The sequence below is a fragment of the Neoarius graeffei genome, chromosome 20, assembly GCF_027579695.1.
Source record: "Neoarius graeffei isolate fNeoGra1 chromosome 20, fNeoGra1.pri, whole genome shotgun sequence".
NCBI classification, from domain to species: Eukaryota; Metazoa; Chordata; class Actinopteri; order Siluriformes; family Ariidae; genus Neoarius; species Neoarius graeffei.
Window position 1 is genome coordinate 34,587,897 of NC_083588.1, and position 19,162 is coordinate 34,607,058.

Genomic DNA, 19,162 nt, shown 5'->3' on the forward strand with positions numbered 1-19,162 from the left:
GCGACATGCACAATATAGCCTGAAAAAACAAAAGATTAAGAGCAGAGAGCACTGAAACTTTGCTCCTGTTATCGGAGGAACCTGTGCAAAATGTCAACATGGAGTCAGTGTAGTAATGACCCTACAGTTCGAGAGAGTTCCACACACACACACTGAACTTTACAGCAGCTGCATGCATGTGAAATGGAAATAAATCGATTAAGGCAGGAAAAACTTTTTTGGATAAAATTGTTACTGTCCGTCACACACTGATCAACCTGTGTGACTCAGTTGTGCCTTCTGAATAGAGAATAAATGAAGAGGGAACTGATCAATAACTGTTTATTGAAATTATTATAAGGGTGATTTATAGAATCTGCCTACAGTAACTACCATAACAGAGGCCAGTTAACTCCCATCTCCTTAAATTGCTGAATTGATTATTTTGATCATTCTATTAAGTTTTTCTAGTAGCACTTGGGGTCTTGGACATTCATAGTAAATTTTAGGACAGTAGTCCTGGTAACTAATTAATAAAAGCCGTTTTAATTAACCCGTGTTTCTACCATCATTCTGACAGACAAAATCAGTCTTTATCTGACAGACACTCTCCCACAATTTTGAATCTTTTTCATGGAGGAAAGTCATATAGAATGTCTGCCAGAGTATGATATCATATGAAGCAAATATGTTCTACAATTTAAAAAAAAAAGTTTATCTCTTTGAAAACCACCATTTCTATTGTCATTTCTGACAGACATGCTAAATGACAATAGAAACACATCGGCTTCTATCATCAAAATCTGACAGACAAACTAACGTCTACCATCATATTCTGACAGACACTCTAGATGACAATAGCAACAAAACTGTTTCTTACATTATTAATCTGACAAATTTAGTAATATTAAATACCTCACTATAACCAAATAATATAAAATATTGAAATAAAAAATAAAATTTATTTTCAAAATTGAAATAGCAATAATTGTAAAATACCAGTATTGTGGAAATTACATGAAATTACATTATACATGTATTCTTTTCAATCAGAACATGTAATTAAAAAAATCTTTATAATCAATGACGCTTATGCAGTTAATACTTATTGAGAATGTATTATTAACAGTACATTGTATACATTTTTTATTTTTTTTTCTTTGTCTATAATTGTAAAGCGTCCTTGGGTTTCTTGAAAGGTGCTATATAAATTTAACATTATTATTATTACATGTAATTACATACATCAATATCACTAATTCCATCAGTTCCTTAACAATTGACGGGTAATCTAAAAGTTTGAAACATGAATTTTTAGGAATAACAAAACTATACAGTAACACAGGAAAGTATAAAACATTTCAAGTTCACCTTTTTTGTCATATTTTCTACTTAACTTTAAGTCAACTTAGTTGCAAAACAAAATAATGACATAAGTTGACATTATTTGGTATGGCTATAACACTGCATTAAATGTACAGTATTTAATGCAGTGTACTCTGGTAGGCCTAATGCTTTATCCATGACTGTGAAGGCGCGATATTGATGGTAGTAAGGCCTATGATGATGGATCATAGGTAATAAACCCCTAGGAAAAACCCCCGATGGACATAAACCCCTAGGAAAATAACCCCATGGAAATAAAGCCCTAGGGAAAAAAATCCCCCTAAGATGTGGAAAAAAAAATTCTATATGATTTTTAAGAACAATTTGAAAAAAAGGGCCAGTATAAACAGTAATTATTGAGTTTTAAAATTTTTCCTTTCATAAACCTTTCCATTATGATCTATTTAGACTGTGAGGGGACCGTTGATTCCATAATTCACTGACCGTAACCTTTATTGTTTGCTAATTACTGACACCTCTTATTTCCCAGGAAAATGAAATGGTTTATACAAGGAAAAATTTTAAAACTCAATTACTGTTTATACAGGAGAAAGGCAAAACAAAAATTGTTTGTAGCATAAAAATACAGGCCTTATACAAGGCTATATTATTATACATAACAGAATTCATTCATACAAAATGTGGCTAAATTAAATTTCCAACCATTCCTTCTTCCTTTGAAATTCTTTTCTCGTTTTGGATATTTAATGTGGGTAACTCTACTGATTATCAAAAGAGATTCTGACTGATCAAGGCACCTCATTTATGTCACGGACACTGAACGAACTGCATAGGTTATTAGGGATTAAGCCGATCCGCACCAGTGTGTATCACCCACAAACGGACGGTTTAGTTGAAGGGTTCAATGTGTCATCAGTCACCAGTCTGCTACTATTGGACAAAATATTTCATCCATATTTCATCAAAAACTGCGACTGCGATTGGAATACGGGACGGGAGCTGTTCCTCGTGGGACAAATTAAATTCACCTAAAATTCGGGACGTTCCGGGCAAATCGGTTGGCAACCCTACTTGCGACCCTTTCAGCCGACAGGCCATTTCAATGTGTTATTTCCCCGCGAAAGTGCCAGTCGTGTCTATCGTCACTGTTCTGACGGACTATGAGATTGCTATCGTTAGTATATGACCGACAGGTGTGTGCTATCGTCACAAAAATGACAGACCTTGTAAAGTGTGATAGCACACACCTGTCGGTCATATACTAACGATAGCAATCTCATAGTCTGTCAGAACAGTGACGATAGACATGATTGTCACTTTCGCGGGGAAATAACACATTGAAATGGCCTGTCGGCTGAAAGGGTCGCAGGTGGCTCTGATTTATCTCAACTTACGATAGTTTTCCTCCAGAAAAATTTAAATATGAATGCACAAATATATTCTCAATGTTTCTATCGCAAAAATTTCTATCGTCAGGATAGCTGAATGAAAATCTTACCTTGATTTATTTGATGAAATCTAGCTGTCAGAACTCCAAGTCTTGCCCGGAAGTAAATGTCTGCTGTCACAAAAATCACGCGCAGTAGAATTTCCTCTTTGCGTCAGTCAACATGTGCGTGGTGAGGGCTTGAATTTTGCTATCGTCAGGTGCATTAGACTGACAGACTGACGATAGCATTTTTTAAAAATAACTGTGGGCTTCTCTTGTGAACGAAATAGTTTTTTCGCTGTTAATCTATTTCAACTCTGACACCCAAAAATGATAAAGCCTGCTTCCACACGATAACTACCAAAGATCCATAATGGCTGAGTCTATCGTCAGGTCATCTGACAGAAATTCACTGACCATAGCAACAGGGATAATGAAAGTGATTTTAAAAATGGGAGTTATGTCTGTCAGATATGTCAAAGAAATAGAACTTTATTCTTTAAAAATCTTTTATTGATATACTCAGTGTATTTTTAAATGACGTGCTGTTTTAGAAGACCAAATACCATATTTTCAATCTTGAAAATATTACCTCACTGAAAAAAGGACAAGAAAAACTTATTTTGTGGGCAAGTGGTTAATGGATCCAGTTACGGTAGAATCTGCTTGTATGACTATAGCTACAACTGGAATGTGCTGATTCTTTGTGTTTGTAATTATTGCACCATCCACTATTAGATAAAATTAAATCTTAGATTGTTTGAAAGTCTAGAGCAAGATATTTTATTTTACAAAACAAAAAACCGCAGCACATATTGTTTTTAACAGTAATAAGTTACAATATATAAATGATGGAGTGCAGATAGCTGTGTAACTAGATGTTCTTGGGGTTGTTGAGACATGGGGGGGCCGGGAATGCTATCTAGCCCACAGTTCAGGTTGGAGTCCTTTTGAGAGTAAATGCTTTTGCAGCATTCTGTTCCCAAAAGCTGATGTCGGAAAATTCTTTACACAAAGGTTTTCTTGCTTTTGTAACTTTTTTTAAACCTCTTCTTCCATGTTGGGACTCGCCGGGGGAAAAAGAAAGTATATTCCAGCATGTAGCTAATGCTAAACCACAAGTCTGCACCGTCATTCCAATCATTTTGAGGAATTTTGTATGGATCGGAACCACTAATAAACACTCATTTCTGTGTATATCTAGCCTTCGTTTCTTTCTGACTAAGATTATCCAAGTAATCTGGTAGTAGAGCTTTTTTAGCTATGGTTCTCTTCGGACAACAGCGACAGATGCCGGACATCTTTGCTTGGCTTCAGGAGGTGAACAGTATGTAAACAAAGTTCTCTTGTCCCCCAGGTATAGGGTAGCGACGGTTGCTAACATAAATATGACGTCAGTGCAAGGGGTCTGCAGGGCTGAAATGAGGCCAGTATTTCAGTCCACTCCAGCAGCATTTGAAGTGAGGCATATGCATGCGAGTCATGCTGCGCATGTTTTGCAATTCATGCAACTTCAATTTTGCCCATGCAAATGGGTTTGCGGTGTTTAAATTTTACAACCAAACAAAACTTTTTTGGGGGGCATCATTTGCTTCCCTCAGATTTCCACGTGTTTGTTTTTGCGGTGTTTTTTTTTTTTTTTTTTGGTGGTTATATACTTGGTGGTAAACAGATGAAGCTGCATTCCTTACCAGACCCTCAGCAGAATTGCAGGCTATTTTTACCCTGTATTGCTGGGCTGTCTCTGTGTAAGAGGTGACGAAAGCAGTGGCGTTGCTAGAGAGATGCGCTGCAGCGTGCCATGCAGGCTGAGTCACTCGGTGATCCAGTAGCTCTCCTTATCCTGCTCTCATCCTTCTTCCCAAAACTGTACTGAAGCTGCTTGTTTGTGAGGAGGCACTTGGGGTGATGACCGGATGACTGAAGACAGTGAGAAAGAGGAGGATAAATGAAACATATTATTTTCATTCAATTTGTGGTTCTCTAGCTGAACTTGGGTTTCTCTTTGTTTAGAGTTTCAGCTTCTCTGTATTTGTTTTAGCTTTCATTATTGAACAGAAGTACACATGGCTTGGATATAATGTTTTGGTTAAAAAATTGTAGCATGTTAACACAGGATTAATCTTTTTATTTATTTTTTCCCCCCCGCAGACGAGAGCAAGTCTTCCAGTTGCCTGCACTGAGATCAACACTGTCATTTCCAAATTGAAGGATCTCATAGTTTCAGCTATGGTATGGTAGTCAGTTCTGCTGGGATCTTTATTTATTTAAAACTGGCTGATGAATTGCAGTTGTTTATCTGTTAATTATCTCCTTTTCCAGCCTCCTCCTGTCCGTCATCGCTCCATGCGTGTCTTTGTGAACGACGATCGTCATGTCATGAACAAGCATGCCGCTATCTATCCCACGCAAGAGGAGCTCGAGGCTGTGCAGAATATGGTCTCCCACACTGAGCGTGCCCTCAAGGCCGTGTCTGATTGGCTGGATGAGCAGGAGAGGGCATCTGCAAAACCGAATCCCATTCAGTCTGAAGGAGGTGGAGATAAAGAGAGGTGAGGAAGGGAGCTATTTCTGGACGATCACATTGCTTATCCTGATTATTATTTATTATTATAGTGCAACTGCAAACAAACCGAAAAAATAAAATTACATATGAATTCTAATTGCATTTAACAGTTTCTTCTTGATCTATAAATGTGACACATTTGCATAGCAACTGGCTCGAGCATGCTTGTCAGTTTTACACTCAGATTTCTTTATATGTTAGAGGTGTAATGCAGTGCTACTATCTGTATCCAATTAGTGCTTTTAAATAAGCTTTCTAAGGCTTCAGTGCGCCTCCTGTATTTCTTTGTATGTATAACATGTATTTTGTGTTCTATTCCCTAACTATTATGTACTCATGCCTTATTGCAGTATTGTGCAAAGTCTTGCATGCCATCTGGTTGTGTTTTTTAAAATTACCCTTAAATATGATTTCTGCTGCTTTGCGTTGCAGTGAGCCCAAATCAGCAGAGCAGACCACACGCTCCCTGCGTGGCGTGATGAGGGTGGGCCTGGTGGCCAAGGGCCTACTTCTGAAGGGGGATCTGGATTTAGAGCTTGTGCTTCTCTGCAAAGACAAACCCACAACCACACTGCTAAGGAAAGTGGCTGAGAATCTTGTTGTGCAGCTCAGGGTAGGGCATATTATAAATTCATCATAAGTTAACACTGCATTGTGTTCTCTCTAGTACATAAATTTTACACTTGTCTCCTTTCAGCTCGTCACTGAGGAGAAGTATGAGGTGCTGCAGTTTATCCGTGATGCCTGCATCATGATCAAAAACGCCAAGCAGCCCGCTCTTAATCTCACCATTCACCTGACGTCACCTGTTGTCAGAGAGGAGGCTGAGAAGCTGGCTGCTGGAGGTACGTTTACCCCTTTTCAGAGATATGAAATGCAAGCAATCACAAAACAATACAGTCCTCACCAAGCCAGGAAATACAAATAGATTAGAGAGAGAGAGAGAGAGAGAGACACTAATTAGATATTGTTTATTGGGCCTTCAATGGAGCTAGGGGATGTTGTGTGGCACGACATGTAATGAAGGCTTGTTTATTTCTACTTGGAGCCTCATAGTTCCATGTAATGTAAATTTTTGATGGCCCAATACACAGTAAATTATTTAAAGTAGAGCAAAAAGTAAAAAAAGGGGGGGGGGGGGGGGGGGGGGGGGACATGCTCCACTTCCTTTCAGGTGAAACAAAGGTTCAATGAAGGCTTACTGAGAATTAAGAAAGAAATCACAAACCTAGTTGTTTGCATGTGTATATATACTGAGAAAGAAATGGAACAGTTTGCATTGCAGCAAAAATGAGCAGCAAGGATTACCGAAAACTCTGGTTGCTAGAACCAGTAGTGATCTGTTGATGGTGCCATTCTTTCAATAAAGAAGGGAAAGGGGTTATAGATAACGCTAGGGCCATCCAACTCCACATCGCAGACGGTAGTTTAGCTGAGAAATTTCAGAATATTCCCTGGATGTCAATAATAAAACTGGGCTTAAAATCCCTGTGGTAGAAAGAAACGGGTAATCTAACTTAAACGTAAAGCCTAGCCCTATCTATGATCCCACTTTTAGCCTGCTTTAAGGCCTGAGAAGCCATCAGTTTTGCTGCAGTGTGGACTTGTTTTTTGTGCATCTCACTACTTCTGACTGTGGTTGAAAATCTGATTCTCTCTGTCAAGCCTTCTAGTTTGTCAATTTTAGGGACGCTGGACCTTTGACCAACTGGACGCTCTCTGTCTCGGAAGGGGCAAGGCAGCAACCTCAAAAAAAAAAAGGGGGGGATGGAGGGGGAGGGGTTCTGCCCCCCCATGGTACACAAATGCACTCAGCCATCTCTAACTTCACTGAGGCATTACATTGCTTTCAATCAAACACCACAAAACCCTCGAACCACATACTTACTCCCGTGTACACCCCTGCATTCTTCTATTACTCACTGGGAGTCATGGGGTGGAAGTAGCCACCTAGATTGGGGAAATACAAGCAGCCCATAATCTCCATGTAGTAGGCACCTATTTTCATTTATTTTGTTCCCCAGCATAGGGAGGGCTTTTGTTTTAGTTGTTTCCTGTGGGGGAGGTTCCCCTCCCCATCTCCCCTCGCTGCCTCCTCCCCCTGGCCGTGAGACAGAAAAAAAACCCCTTGGTCAAACTGTACCTTGTCTTCTTATCCCACCCGCCAATAGAAACGCTATCAGTCAACGATCCCCCGGATGTACTGGACAGGCAGAAATGCCTGGCTGCCTTGGCGTCTCTTCGCCACGCCAAGTGGTTCCAGGTTTGCATCTTGTCTTTATTTGTATTCTATCTATTAGTCGAGTTTTTTTTGTTTGTTCTTTCATGCTGTGAACACATTGTTTTGGTGTGGATTTTTTTTTTTTAAATACACCTCCCATTCGTTGCTAGATGGATTTTAAAAAAAAAAAACTTTGAAGCTTTCATGTCAACGCCTAATCACTTTAACTGATGTTGTCAGTGTTCAGATAATTGGTGTATAATGCCACATCCTACCTGTCATGTTTGAGCATTCCCAAAATTGCAGCTTATTTAGTTTTACATCAAATGGTTTGTATTTTTCTTTTAGAGAAGTCTAATTTTTGTTGGCAATTTTAAATTTGCGGTTTAGTGGGTGCAACATTTCTGTTAATTTAAATTTCTCACCCTGCTTCCATTTCTTTTATTACAAACAATCTGTAGGACACAAGTTATTTGTCAAGTGCCATTTCTGATTGTCACTTTAATGCTAGCATAAATGGCTTTCTTAGATGTTGGATACCATTTAGTGTCTAGCTCTATAATCCTGCAGTTCTGTAACCTGTTTTTCAGTACATACAGTAACTCAAATGTCTCCACCCTTTGCTTATGCTGTATCCCTTCCTGTACCTAAAAAAGGAAATATTGCACCTTAGTCTAAATTTGGTGTAGCTAATGCTCTTAAAACATTTGTCGGAATACTTTTTCCTGTTGTACATGTTGAAAAATGAATTCTAACTCTCACACTAATTTTCAAAATCGCGTATTTGTCACCTGCTATTTGAGCTCAGTGGCCTAATCTGCTATTTTAATATAATTTTCCATAAATGTTGCTTGTTTTAGTCACCTAATAATTTTGTACTTAACAAATGTTACTTCACCACACAATAATGCCATGTCTCTTTGAGGTTTTGTGTGTTGTGATCTAGTTTTAGTGTGTGTGCGTGTGTATATATGTAATATAATCTCCATTCCCCTGCTTGTGTGTCTAGGCCAGGGCCAATGGGTTGCGCTCATGTGTGATTGTCATCCGGATCCTGAGGGATCTCTGCACTCGTGTTCCCACTTGGGCCCCTCTTAAAGGATGGGTGAGTCTTTATGCCAGTATGCTCTACATGCAGGAGCTAGAAACAACCAATGGCTGGATAATGGACAAAATTTCCATGAAATCAATTTAAAAAAATCTTAAGTATAAATTTTATTTATTTATTTATTTATTTATTTATTTATTGTTGGGGTATGTGAGGCTTAATTTTTTTTAAGCACTTTTTCCTCCTCCTCTGACCTTGCCTACATTGTACAAAACATAGCTACACGTCACTATCTACATTGTATAGCTTTTTCAGTTTAGTGCTGTGGATAGTGGCGGATGTGTGAATGCTGTTGTGTAAAGTTCCCTGTATAGCAGTTTCTTTAAAAGGGATGGGAATCTTGATTTACCCCGATTCCAATAAGTTGGGAGGTGTAAAACATAAAAATGCAATGCTTTGTAATCCGTTTTGATCCATCTTTAATTGAATACAATACAAAGACAAGTCATTAAATGTTCAAACTGACCAAAATGCTCAAGTTGGGACACTATGTTGCATTGCATCCCCCCCCCCCCCCCCCCCCCCCCCACATTTTTTAAATTTATTTATTTATTTTAAATAAACAACTCAGTAAGCATGAGATTCTTTCCCATTCCTGCTTGATATATATATCTCCTCAGTTGTTCAACAGTCCAGGGTCTCCATTGTCATTTTGCGCTTCACAATGCACCACACATTTTCAAAGGGAGGCAGGTAAGCCCCTGCACTCTTTTACTACAAAGCTACACTGTTGTAACGCATGCAGAATGTGGCTTGGCATTGTCTTGCTGGAATAAGCAGGAATGTCCCTGAAAAAGATGTCCTTTGAATAGCAGGATGTATTGCTCCAAAACCTGTATGTAGCTTTCAACATTAAAGGTCTTAGGCAATGATTGGAGGTGAAACGTAGAATATCAACTTTATTGTCTAGAGGAATGACCCAAAAAGCGAATTCAATCTTCCTGGTGTCTAATTTGTACCCTAAAATTGAATAAAATGGTTAAAATATACTGCTTTGCCCAATTTCTGAAGGTCTGTTTACATCTCACTTGTGCACACTTTCACCGCCAGGGGACAGTCGTCGTGACATCATTTAAGCCAAACAGACTGGGAGCAGTTCTGTGTTTACTTGCGAACCGAGCACACGTGTACGGACTTTGGTCATGAGAGGTTGTGTAAAATGTCTGATAGCGATTTTGAAGTAGGAACTCTCCAAATTAAATATCGAGAGGTGAAACCATATATGTATGAACCTATGGCTGCTGCGAAGCAATCGGTGAATGTGGCTCACTGGTTTGACCGTGCGGCCTCGGAATCTGACAGCGACTCGGCCGACTCTGATTGCAGTGACCCTGGACCTCAACAAGACTCGCGCCCAAATGATTTATCCTGGTAATTATGATAAATTCCTACTTTTGTCGTAATACTAAATAAGAGCCCTTTTGAAGAATAATTAAACGGCCCTCCCTAGTGGATATAGGTGATGATTACTTGACAGTGCGCCGGTAGGCCACATTAGCCTGCCATCCGTGGCATTGTACTATTTTTATAGCCTCCTCTAAGCGAGGAAATATCCCTTTGTCTCATTTCCACAATGATTGTACAGGATCCCTCAGGATTCTTGACTTGTCAGTTGCAAGCAAAAGTAAAAATGTTTACCTCCAATCTTCTCCTTTTTTGCTTGAGCGTTGCTGCTCCATTTCTTCTTTGACTGCTTGATTTTGTTTCATGCGCACAATCCACAGTCTCTCTCCGCCTCTTCTCCTCTTCCGGAAAAAGCCAACGCTCTGGCTTCACACGCACAATCCACTCTCTCTGCCTTGTCTCCTCTCCCGGGAAAAAAAGCAACCCTCTGGCTTCATGCACACAATCTACTCTCTCCGCCTCGTCTCCTCTTTCGGAAAAAGCCAACCCACTTGCTCTCCGCCTCTTCTCCTTTTTTGGAATAAGCCAATCCTCTTGCTCTGCCTCTTCTCCTCTTCTGGAAAAAGCCAATCCGCTCTCTCTGCCTCTTCTCTCTTGGAAAAAGGTAAAAACTTCTTCCTAAACCGGTCGCGTTGTTACAGTTCACTGCACACCAAGAAGGCATGGTTTTTCTTTGGAAATTCCTGAATGCACGTCTGCACTTAAGCCGAACGGCAATGCAAGTCAATGGAAGTGGACTCAACTCAAGCGGTTGGTTTGTCTTAAATGGCATCATGCACCAAGTGGTCACGAAAATAGCCAAACAGAGATTCGCCAAGATCCTCGCTAACTTATTTTAATTATTACTTATTAACAGTACTTCTTGGGACCAGAAGAAAATTACAGAGGGCTTTTTCAAATATAAAGTTTCAAATGTGCATAAAATTAAAACCGTTGCCTATAAGCTTTAATGGTGCCTTCACAGATGTGCAAGTTACCTATGCCGTTGGTACTAACGCACCTCCATATCACAGATGCTGGCTTTTGATCTTTGTGCTGGTAACAGTTTGGATGGTCATTTTCTTCTTTAGACTGTAGGACATGATGTCTGTCCGTCCATCCATTATCTGTGTCCATTATGGTGTCCATGATTTTCAAAAATGAATCAAAGTGTGGACTCGTCAGACCACTGTACACTTTTCCACTTTGTCTCAGTCCATCTCAGGTGAGCTCAGGCCTAGAGAACTTGGTACCGTTTCTGGATGCTGATATTCGGCTTTCACTTGGCATGGTTGATGCAGTGTCGAGCTGTGTGTACTGACAACGGTTTTCCAAAGTATTCTTGAACCTGTGTAGTAATGTATCCTTTATACAGTCATGTCAGTTTTTAATGTAGTGCCGTTTGAGGGATTGAAGATCATGGGTGTTCATTGTTGGTTTTTGGCTTTGCCCTTTACATGCAGAGATTTCTCTGGATCTTTTGATATTCTAGATTGTCTGGTGAAATCCCTAAATTTCTGGCAATTGTACTTTGAAATGTTGTTCTTAAACTGTTGCTCTATTTGCCCATGCAGTTTTTCAAAGTGCTGAACATTGCCCCGTCCTTGCTTGTGAACAGCTGGGGCGTTCCAATTACTAATTCACCTGTTTACCTGTAAAATGTTCCAAAGAGGTGTGCGGTTTTCTGAGCATTCCACAACTTTCCCAGTCGTTTGTTGTTTCTGTCCCAACTTTTTTGGAACGTGCTGCGGGCCTCAGATTCAGAATGAGTGTACACTAGCCTATTTATGAAAAACTGTAGTTTATCGGTTTGAGTATTTTTAAATATCTTGTCTTGAATGTAGTTGGAAAAGGATTTGCAAATCACTGCTTTTTGTTTTACATAGTGTCCCAACTTTTTTGGAATGGGGGTTGTATTTTGAGCCTACAAGCAAAGTTGATGCTGTTTTGGGGTGGCATGTTCAGGGATGAGAATTTTCTGCGGATCTGCGGAATTCCGAGTTTTTCCCGCTGAAAATGTCATTTTTGTGAAACGTGTAAATCCGTTGAGAATTTCGGGGGGGGGGTCGGCGAGAGGCGAGGCTTGTGGTGGCACAAGCAGGCAGGACCGACCGACCGCCAGCATCTTTCGGCAACGCTTATCGCAAAATTAGTTGCAGCTGTGATAACAGAAATCGTCATTGCTTTCTTCAATATTTATGCTAACGACAACTCGCGACGATTTCCGGCAACGTTTTGGCGCTAGTTTCATCTCCAGGGTTTTTTCTAGAAAAATTTAGTATGAGGGCGCTCACCATGGCGAGGGAGCGAAGCGGGGGGGGGAGGTGCCAGTCCCCCCCCCCGCCGTGCGAAGCCTTTGAAAAATTGAGGCTACAATGGGACATTATGAGGCTATCTGAGAGGGAAATTGTAACAAATTGTCTGTCAACATTGAAAAAGAAGTAATCTTCTGCCCCGGATAGTCTTTGGCTTTCTTCCGTTTCGTGCCACGGGATGACATCTTTAAATGCCCAAGTGTCAACAAAAACAACTTGCGAACTACTTCTGTCAAAAGCTCCCGCGCCGGTGGGTGAAAGGTCATTCAGTCTTGAGAAATCTCGCTCTACAAGTCAGCTGACCTTGTATGTAACCCATGTCAAATCTCGCAAGAGCAGCCGTGACAATTAAACATCTAAACAACATGGCGCCTCAGTCTGGAAAACGCCAATTCGGATTGTTTTTGCACCGTCTGGCGGTGTATCTACTATGATTGGAATATTTTTGGAGTAACTATAACGTATTTGATGATCAGACACATTGTCACGTGGTGTTGCTGGGATGTTTTCACGGAGAAAAGATCGTTTTGAGAGAGATTGCATGTTGTGCGGTAGCATATAAGTGCATGGCCTAAGTGTGACTTGGGGTTCAATCGGCATTTCGGTAAGGGGGCGCATGCCGAGAGTAAGAGGGCGCAGCGCCCCGGTCCCTGGTTTAGACGAAAGCCTGATCTCACTTCTACAATTCACGGAGAAACAAGCTATACGTACACGGTTTTGATCACCTTCTTAAGTTCTAGTTATTTTGGTTAGTTTTCAAAGTTACTTCGCCAATATGGCAAAAGTTTTGGACCACAAAAATGAGGATCGTGCCAGGGAAATCGATAAATCGAACAGGATAAAGAACTTTCCGATGGGCATGGCTCGATAGTAGCGTTACCGTGCAGATAGGGACACAAACTGTGACGACGTGCCTGACAGAACATATCCGAAAAGTGGACGTGCCGGGAAAGGCTCTGTGTATTCTGTGCTCAGATATGATCAATTATAGAAACAGAGGAGCTAGAAACATCCAGGAGCACATCAAAACAAAAAAGCACAAAGGTACGTTTTACTTAAATTGTCAGTCAGGAAGAATCTAATATATCGTTACGGTTACCTCCATTATCACTCACGATATATAATTATATCTGTAGGGATTTGTTATCTTAAAGTTTATAAACATTTTAAACCATCATTGAATTTGAAAACATTCATATATATATTATGTGGGAAAGGGGGATTGTGAAATGGGCAAATGCCCCCTAGACCGGCCAGGTTAGGTTATGCTCAATTTTTTGCCCTTGGCAGACGTTTCAGAGTTTTTTTTTTTTTTTTTTTTTTTTAAATGTCCCATTCTCATCCCTACATGTTCTGAATCTCAAATAGCTCTGGTTATAAGCATTTGGGGAAAATTTTGAAATGCCACACTAAATCCTGACTCTGACTTTCAACATCTCTTTAAAGCCTCTTGAGCTTTTGTGTGAGAAATCAATTGGCACAGGGAACCGGCCAATGGGAGCAGGAGAAGCTCTTAGAAGAGTTCTGGAGTGTTTGGCTTCTGGAATCCTAATGGCAGGTAACTAACTGAGCACTTTTTCCTACAGAATAATGGACCACATTTCTTGTACATTTTAACTGTATGTTGGTTAACTTGCTAGATGGTTCTGGCATCTCTGATCCCTGTGAGAAAGAGCCAACTGATGCCATTGGTCACATGGACATCCAGCAACGAGAGGATATCACCCAGAGTGCTCAGGTAATTTTAACAATATGTGGTTTATGTTTGGACTGTGTGCGCTTATGCATTTTATGAGTTAAGAAATTTTGTCTTCCCCATGTTTCGTTCTTTACAGCATGCTCTGAGGCTTTCTGCTTTTGGGCAGCTTCACAAAGTACTAGGAATGGACCCACTTCCTTCTAAAATGCCCAGGAAACCGAAGAGTGAAACCCCCATCGACTACACAGGTTTGCTGAGTGGTGCTCAGAAATCAATAACTCAGTGTGAAATGTGCCCCCCCCCCCCGTACAGATTTACATTACATTTTCTGGTCCTTATAGTTCAGATTCCTCCAAGCACAACCTATGCTCCTCCCATGAAACGGCCTATTGAAGAGGAGGAGGGCAGTGACGACAAGAGCCCGAACAAGAAGAAAAAGAAGCTTCAGAAGAAATGTAATTTAATTGTACTGGTGCAATGATAGTCATTCTTGCGGCTGTTGGTTTGCCATACATGGATCTGAAACGCATGTTTGCCACCATTTTGCAGCACCAGATGAAAAGTCGGAGCCCCCTCAGGCCATGAATGCTCTGATGCGGCTGAACCAGCTAAAGCCTGGGCTCCAGTATAAGCTCATTTCTCAGACTGGGCCTGTTCATGTGCCAGTCTTCACCATGGCCGTGGAAGTTGACGGCAAGACCTTTGAAGCATCTGGTCCCTCTAAACGCACTGCCAAACTCCATGTAGCAGTTAAGGTGAGTGTTCCGCCTCTCTTTGTGAGCATGTTCTAGAGAATCAGGTGAGTTAAAACTCACAATTCAACAAACAAATTCTTTCTTTACAGAAGAACGATGATACAGTCTGACCCAACCCCAAAATGTATTATTTTCCAGAAGCATGTCATGAAATATATTTATTCCTCTTTTGTTACAGCTATTTACCAACGCGAAGGCTTATTTTTATTTATTAAAGAACACACTAACTTTTATAAGTATGATACTTTTGTGTTGTGCAACATTCACAAAATGATTCTCTCTTGATATATATATTCTTTTCTTTTCCCCATATTGAAGTTGTTAAATATATAGCAATTCCCCTCTCCTCTGAAGACTTTCAAAACTTAACTCATTCCCTACGGCAAGCCGCTGACAGCGGCTTGGTGAATCTTCCCATTCCCTATGGAAAGCTGGTACTATTGGCTTTGGTGATGTCATACGGAATTCCCTCGGAAACTCCCATAATAAAGCAGTACACGTGAATTTGACCAATCAGAGCCGTAGAAGACTGCACATAGACCACATTTGGATATTATAATTGGCGGGAAACCCCAGAAGTCACACTGAAGGTTTATTATAGCAGGGATAGACTGCTATAATATTATAGTATTATAATATTATGACTGATGCTTGTGAAACCTACCTACTTCAGAATTATACAAAAATAATTCCATATTTAGAAAGGATAGGTTTCAAGGACTCGGTAAATGTATACTTTTCTACCTCTAAAATAATTTATGGAGATAGACATTTAACTGAATGTACCTATTAAATTCGTGATTTTCACAAAAAGTATTCCGTCAAAACGTGACTGAAAAAAATTGAAGTATTCCGTAAGGAATGAGTTAAAGGAACAGCTTTACCACTGACTGTTACAAAGTGCTGGTACTGGAAACAAAAACATTGGCCATATCAACAATTACACATTTTAATCCACTTGTGCAGGAAACAATGATTCAAACGAGTGCATTAATATAAATCTGAGAGTTGACTTGCAGTTGAAACGGTCAGTGCTGTGCTGCAAACTAACACCTTCTGAACATTTCAGAATCGAGAATTCAAAAACATTGGTATAAAGGTGCAAATATACTTTACAAGCGAGGATGTAAACAAGGTCGCTTGTGCACCCACATGCATAGTAATATGCATACATGTGGGTGCACAAGCGACCTTGTTTACATCCTCACTTGTCTACCTTAGGAACGTCTGGAGGATTAAAAGGGATGTCCACTAGGTGGCATATTGGAGGCAAAAAGTTGCACAGCAAGGCTACAGATTGACAAGCTGGTTTTTTTTTTTTTTTTTTTTTAAACTTTCTGCAGTCAATGTAATTGTCATGATCTGCTTCTCAAACCGAAAACCCTCACTGTACAGTTAAAAAAAAAAAATCACTAATCTACAACCCCTGGCAAAAAGTATGGAATCACCAGTCTTGGATGAGCACTTTCAGACGTTTTATTCTGTAGAACAAACTGAGATCACGAACATGATACAATAATAGTCATTCCAAAGTGCAACTTCTTGGCCTTCAGAAACACTAAAATAAACGAAGAAAATACATTGTGATAGTCAGCAAATGTTACTTTTATAGACCAAGCACAGGGAAAAAAATATGGAATCACTCAATTCTGAGGAAAAAAATATGGAATCACTCAATTCTGAGGAAAAAAATATGGAATCACTCAATTTTCAGGTAGAAAATAAGGACTCACCCAGTCAATTTCCTTTCCCTAAATTGACACCTGCCTCAGATTAGATCTGCTCGTTAGTCTGCAGTTAGAAAGAGCGCAGTTATCACACCTTGGAGGGCTGCTGGACCAAGTGGATTGGCAAGAATCATGGCTCCAACAAGAGAGATGTCTCTTGAAACAAAAGAGAGGATTGTCAAACTTCTTAAAGAAGGTAACTCTTCACGCATGGTTGCCAAAGATGTGGGCTGCTCACAGTCAGCTGTATCTAAGATATGGACCAAGTACAAACAGCATGGGAAGGTTTTTAAAGCCAAGCGTACTGGTAGACCAAGGAAGACATCAAAGCGTCAAGACAAAAAACTTAAGGCCATATGTTTTGAAAACCGAAAAAGTACAACAAAACAAATCAAGCATAAATGGGAGGAAGCTGGAGTCAATGTACAAGTATGTGACCGAACCGTGAGAAATCGCCTAAAGGAAATGGGATTTTCATATAGGAAAGCTAAAAGAAAATCATTATTGACACCTAAACAGAAAAGAACAAGACTACAATGGGCTAAGGAGAAGCAATCATGGACTGTGGATGACTGGATGAAAGTTATCTTCAGTGTTGAATCACGAATCTGCATTGGACAAGGTGATGATGCTGGAACTTTTGTTTGGTGCCGTTCCAGTGAGATTTATGAAGAGGACTGCCTGAAGAAAACATCCAAATTTCCACAATCCTTGATGATATGGGGCTGCATGTCAGGCAAAGGCACTGGGGAGATGGCTGTGGTTACTTCTTCAATAAATGCACAGGTTTACATTGACATTTTGGACAGTTTTCTTATCCCTTCAATTGAAAAGATGTTTGGGGATGATGAAATAATTTTCCAAGATGACAATGCATCGTGCCATAGAGCAAAAACTGTGAAAGCATTCCTTGGTGAAAGACACATCCAGTCAATGTCATGGCCTGCAAATAGTCCAGATCTCAACCCAATAGAAAACTTGTGGTGGAAATTGAAAAAAATGGTCCACGACAAGGCTCCGGCCTGCAAAGCTGATCTGGCAACTGCAGTCAAAGAGAGTTGGCACCAGATTGATGAAGAATACTGTTTGTCACTCAAGTCCATGCCTAAGAGACTGCAAGCCATTATAAAAGCCAGAGGTGGTGCAACTAAGTACTAGTGATGTGTTTTGAATGTTCTTTTGTTTGTCTGTTTTTCATGATTCCATATATATATATATATATATATATATATATATATATATATATATATATATATATATATATATATATATATATATATATATATATATATATATATATATATATATATATATAATTTTTTTTTCCTGTCCTTGGTCTATAAAAGTAACGTTTACTGACTTCCACAATGCTTTTTCTTCATTTCTTTTAGTGTTTCTGAAGGCCAAGAAGGTGCACTTTGGAATGACTTTATTATTGTATCATGTTTGTGATCTGAGTTTGTTCTACAGAATAAAACGTGTGAATGAGTGCTCATTCAAGACTGGTGATTCCATACTTTTTGCCAGGGGTTGTAGAAATGGGTGCTCAAATCAGACCTTTTGGCAGATTTAAAGAGGTTTTTAAAATTCATGCCCCCCCTCCCCTTTTTTTTTTTTTGGGTAATAAGAAAACCACTAGCACTTGATTGTTTAGAACAGTATGCGATTTGAGACATGAGTTTGTTTATGCAGTTGGGGACACTGTTGCGTGGTGCTGTACTGCCTGCACTATTTACATTGGTGATCCACCGTGTGGACACGCCACGTTAATTTCTGAAGACGCGCACACAAGCAATTGTGCCAAATGATTGCAGGATACATGATGGCCATCTTGTGTACATGGACACAGTTAAACAGCAAGTAGAAATCAACTTTAAGATGAATTTATGGGTTCAGCATATGCAGTGGAATACTGTGAAATGTCAACTTGCTTCAAACTGACATACTGTAGAAGTGGTGGGTTATTGTTCCACATAAACATTTATTAATGCACAGATATTTTTCTGGTAGGTTTTGCAAGACATGGGCCTTCCCACAGGGGTAGAGCAAAAGGTTGCTGAACCTGCAAAAGCAGAGGTGGTGCCACCCATTACAGAGACAGAGGTGAAGACTTCAGTCCCGTCAACTGAAAAAGAGGCTTCATTCAATGCAACCACAAACTCTGAGGCTGCTGTGAGCACTGAGGTAATGATTGTTGGGAAAGTACAATGGCTTGACTTTAAACTGTAAGGAAATATTGAGCTAAATAAAGATGCTTGAATTTTTTTTTAAGTTCATCAGAGCTACAGTATAATACTGTAATCATGCACACACTTTGGCTCTTTGTTTTGCAAATCTGTTATTTATTAATCAAAAGACTCTATTTACTACTTCCTCTTTCAGGGCGCACGGCATCAGGGCCCCATTTTGACAAAACACGGCAAAAACCCAGTGATGGAGCTTAATGAGAAACGTAGAGGCCTCAAATATGAGCTCATCTCTGAGACGGGTGGCAGCCATGACAAATGCTTTATCATGGAGGTGAGGTTATGTTCCATTTGAACATAAACTAATATGGAGAACTTTAATTTGCTTTCTTTTTTTCTTAAGCAAGGACACTTTTGGGTAATGTTGGAGATCAGGGCTTACTGGGT

At 39.8% G+C, this 19,162-nt stretch overlaps 1 protein-coding gene across 1 annotated transcript in view; it reads left to right on the forward strand.

Moving 5' to 3' along the window:
- The window catches only part of ilf3b (interleukin enhancer binding factor 3b), a 39,895-nt gene that overhangs the window by 13,919 nt on the left and 6,814 nt on the right, over window positions 1–19,162 (forward strand). The window contains exons 2-14 of the mRNA XM_060901569.1: window positions 4,907–4,987; window positions 5,078–5,307; window positions 5,754–5,934; window positions 6,019–6,166; window positions 7,493–7,584; window positions 8,552–8,647; window positions 13,795–13,906; window positions 13,989–14,086; window positions 14,184–14,295; window positions 14,389–14,502; window positions 14,597–14,802; window positions 18,540–18,713; window positions 18,912–19,049. Coding sequence (XP_060757552.1) covers window positions 4,985–4,987; window positions 5,078–5,307; window positions 5,754–5,934; window positions 6,019–6,166; window positions 7,493–7,584; window positions 8,552–8,647; window positions 13,795–13,906; window positions 13,989–14,086; window positions 14,184–14,295; window positions 14,389–14,502; window positions 14,597–14,802; window positions 18,540–18,713; window positions 18,912–19,049 — 1,704 coding nt within the window. The 5' untranslated portion in view covers window positions 4,907–4,984. The remainder of the gene's footprint in view (window positions 1–4,906; window positions 4,988–5,077; window positions 5,308–5,753; window positions 5,935–6,018; window positions 6,167–7,492; window positions 7,585–8,551; window positions 8,648–13,794; window positions 13,907–13,988; window positions 14,087–14,183; window positions 14,296–14,388; window positions 14,503–14,596; window positions 14,803–18,539; window positions 18,714–18,911; window positions 19,050–19,162) is intronic.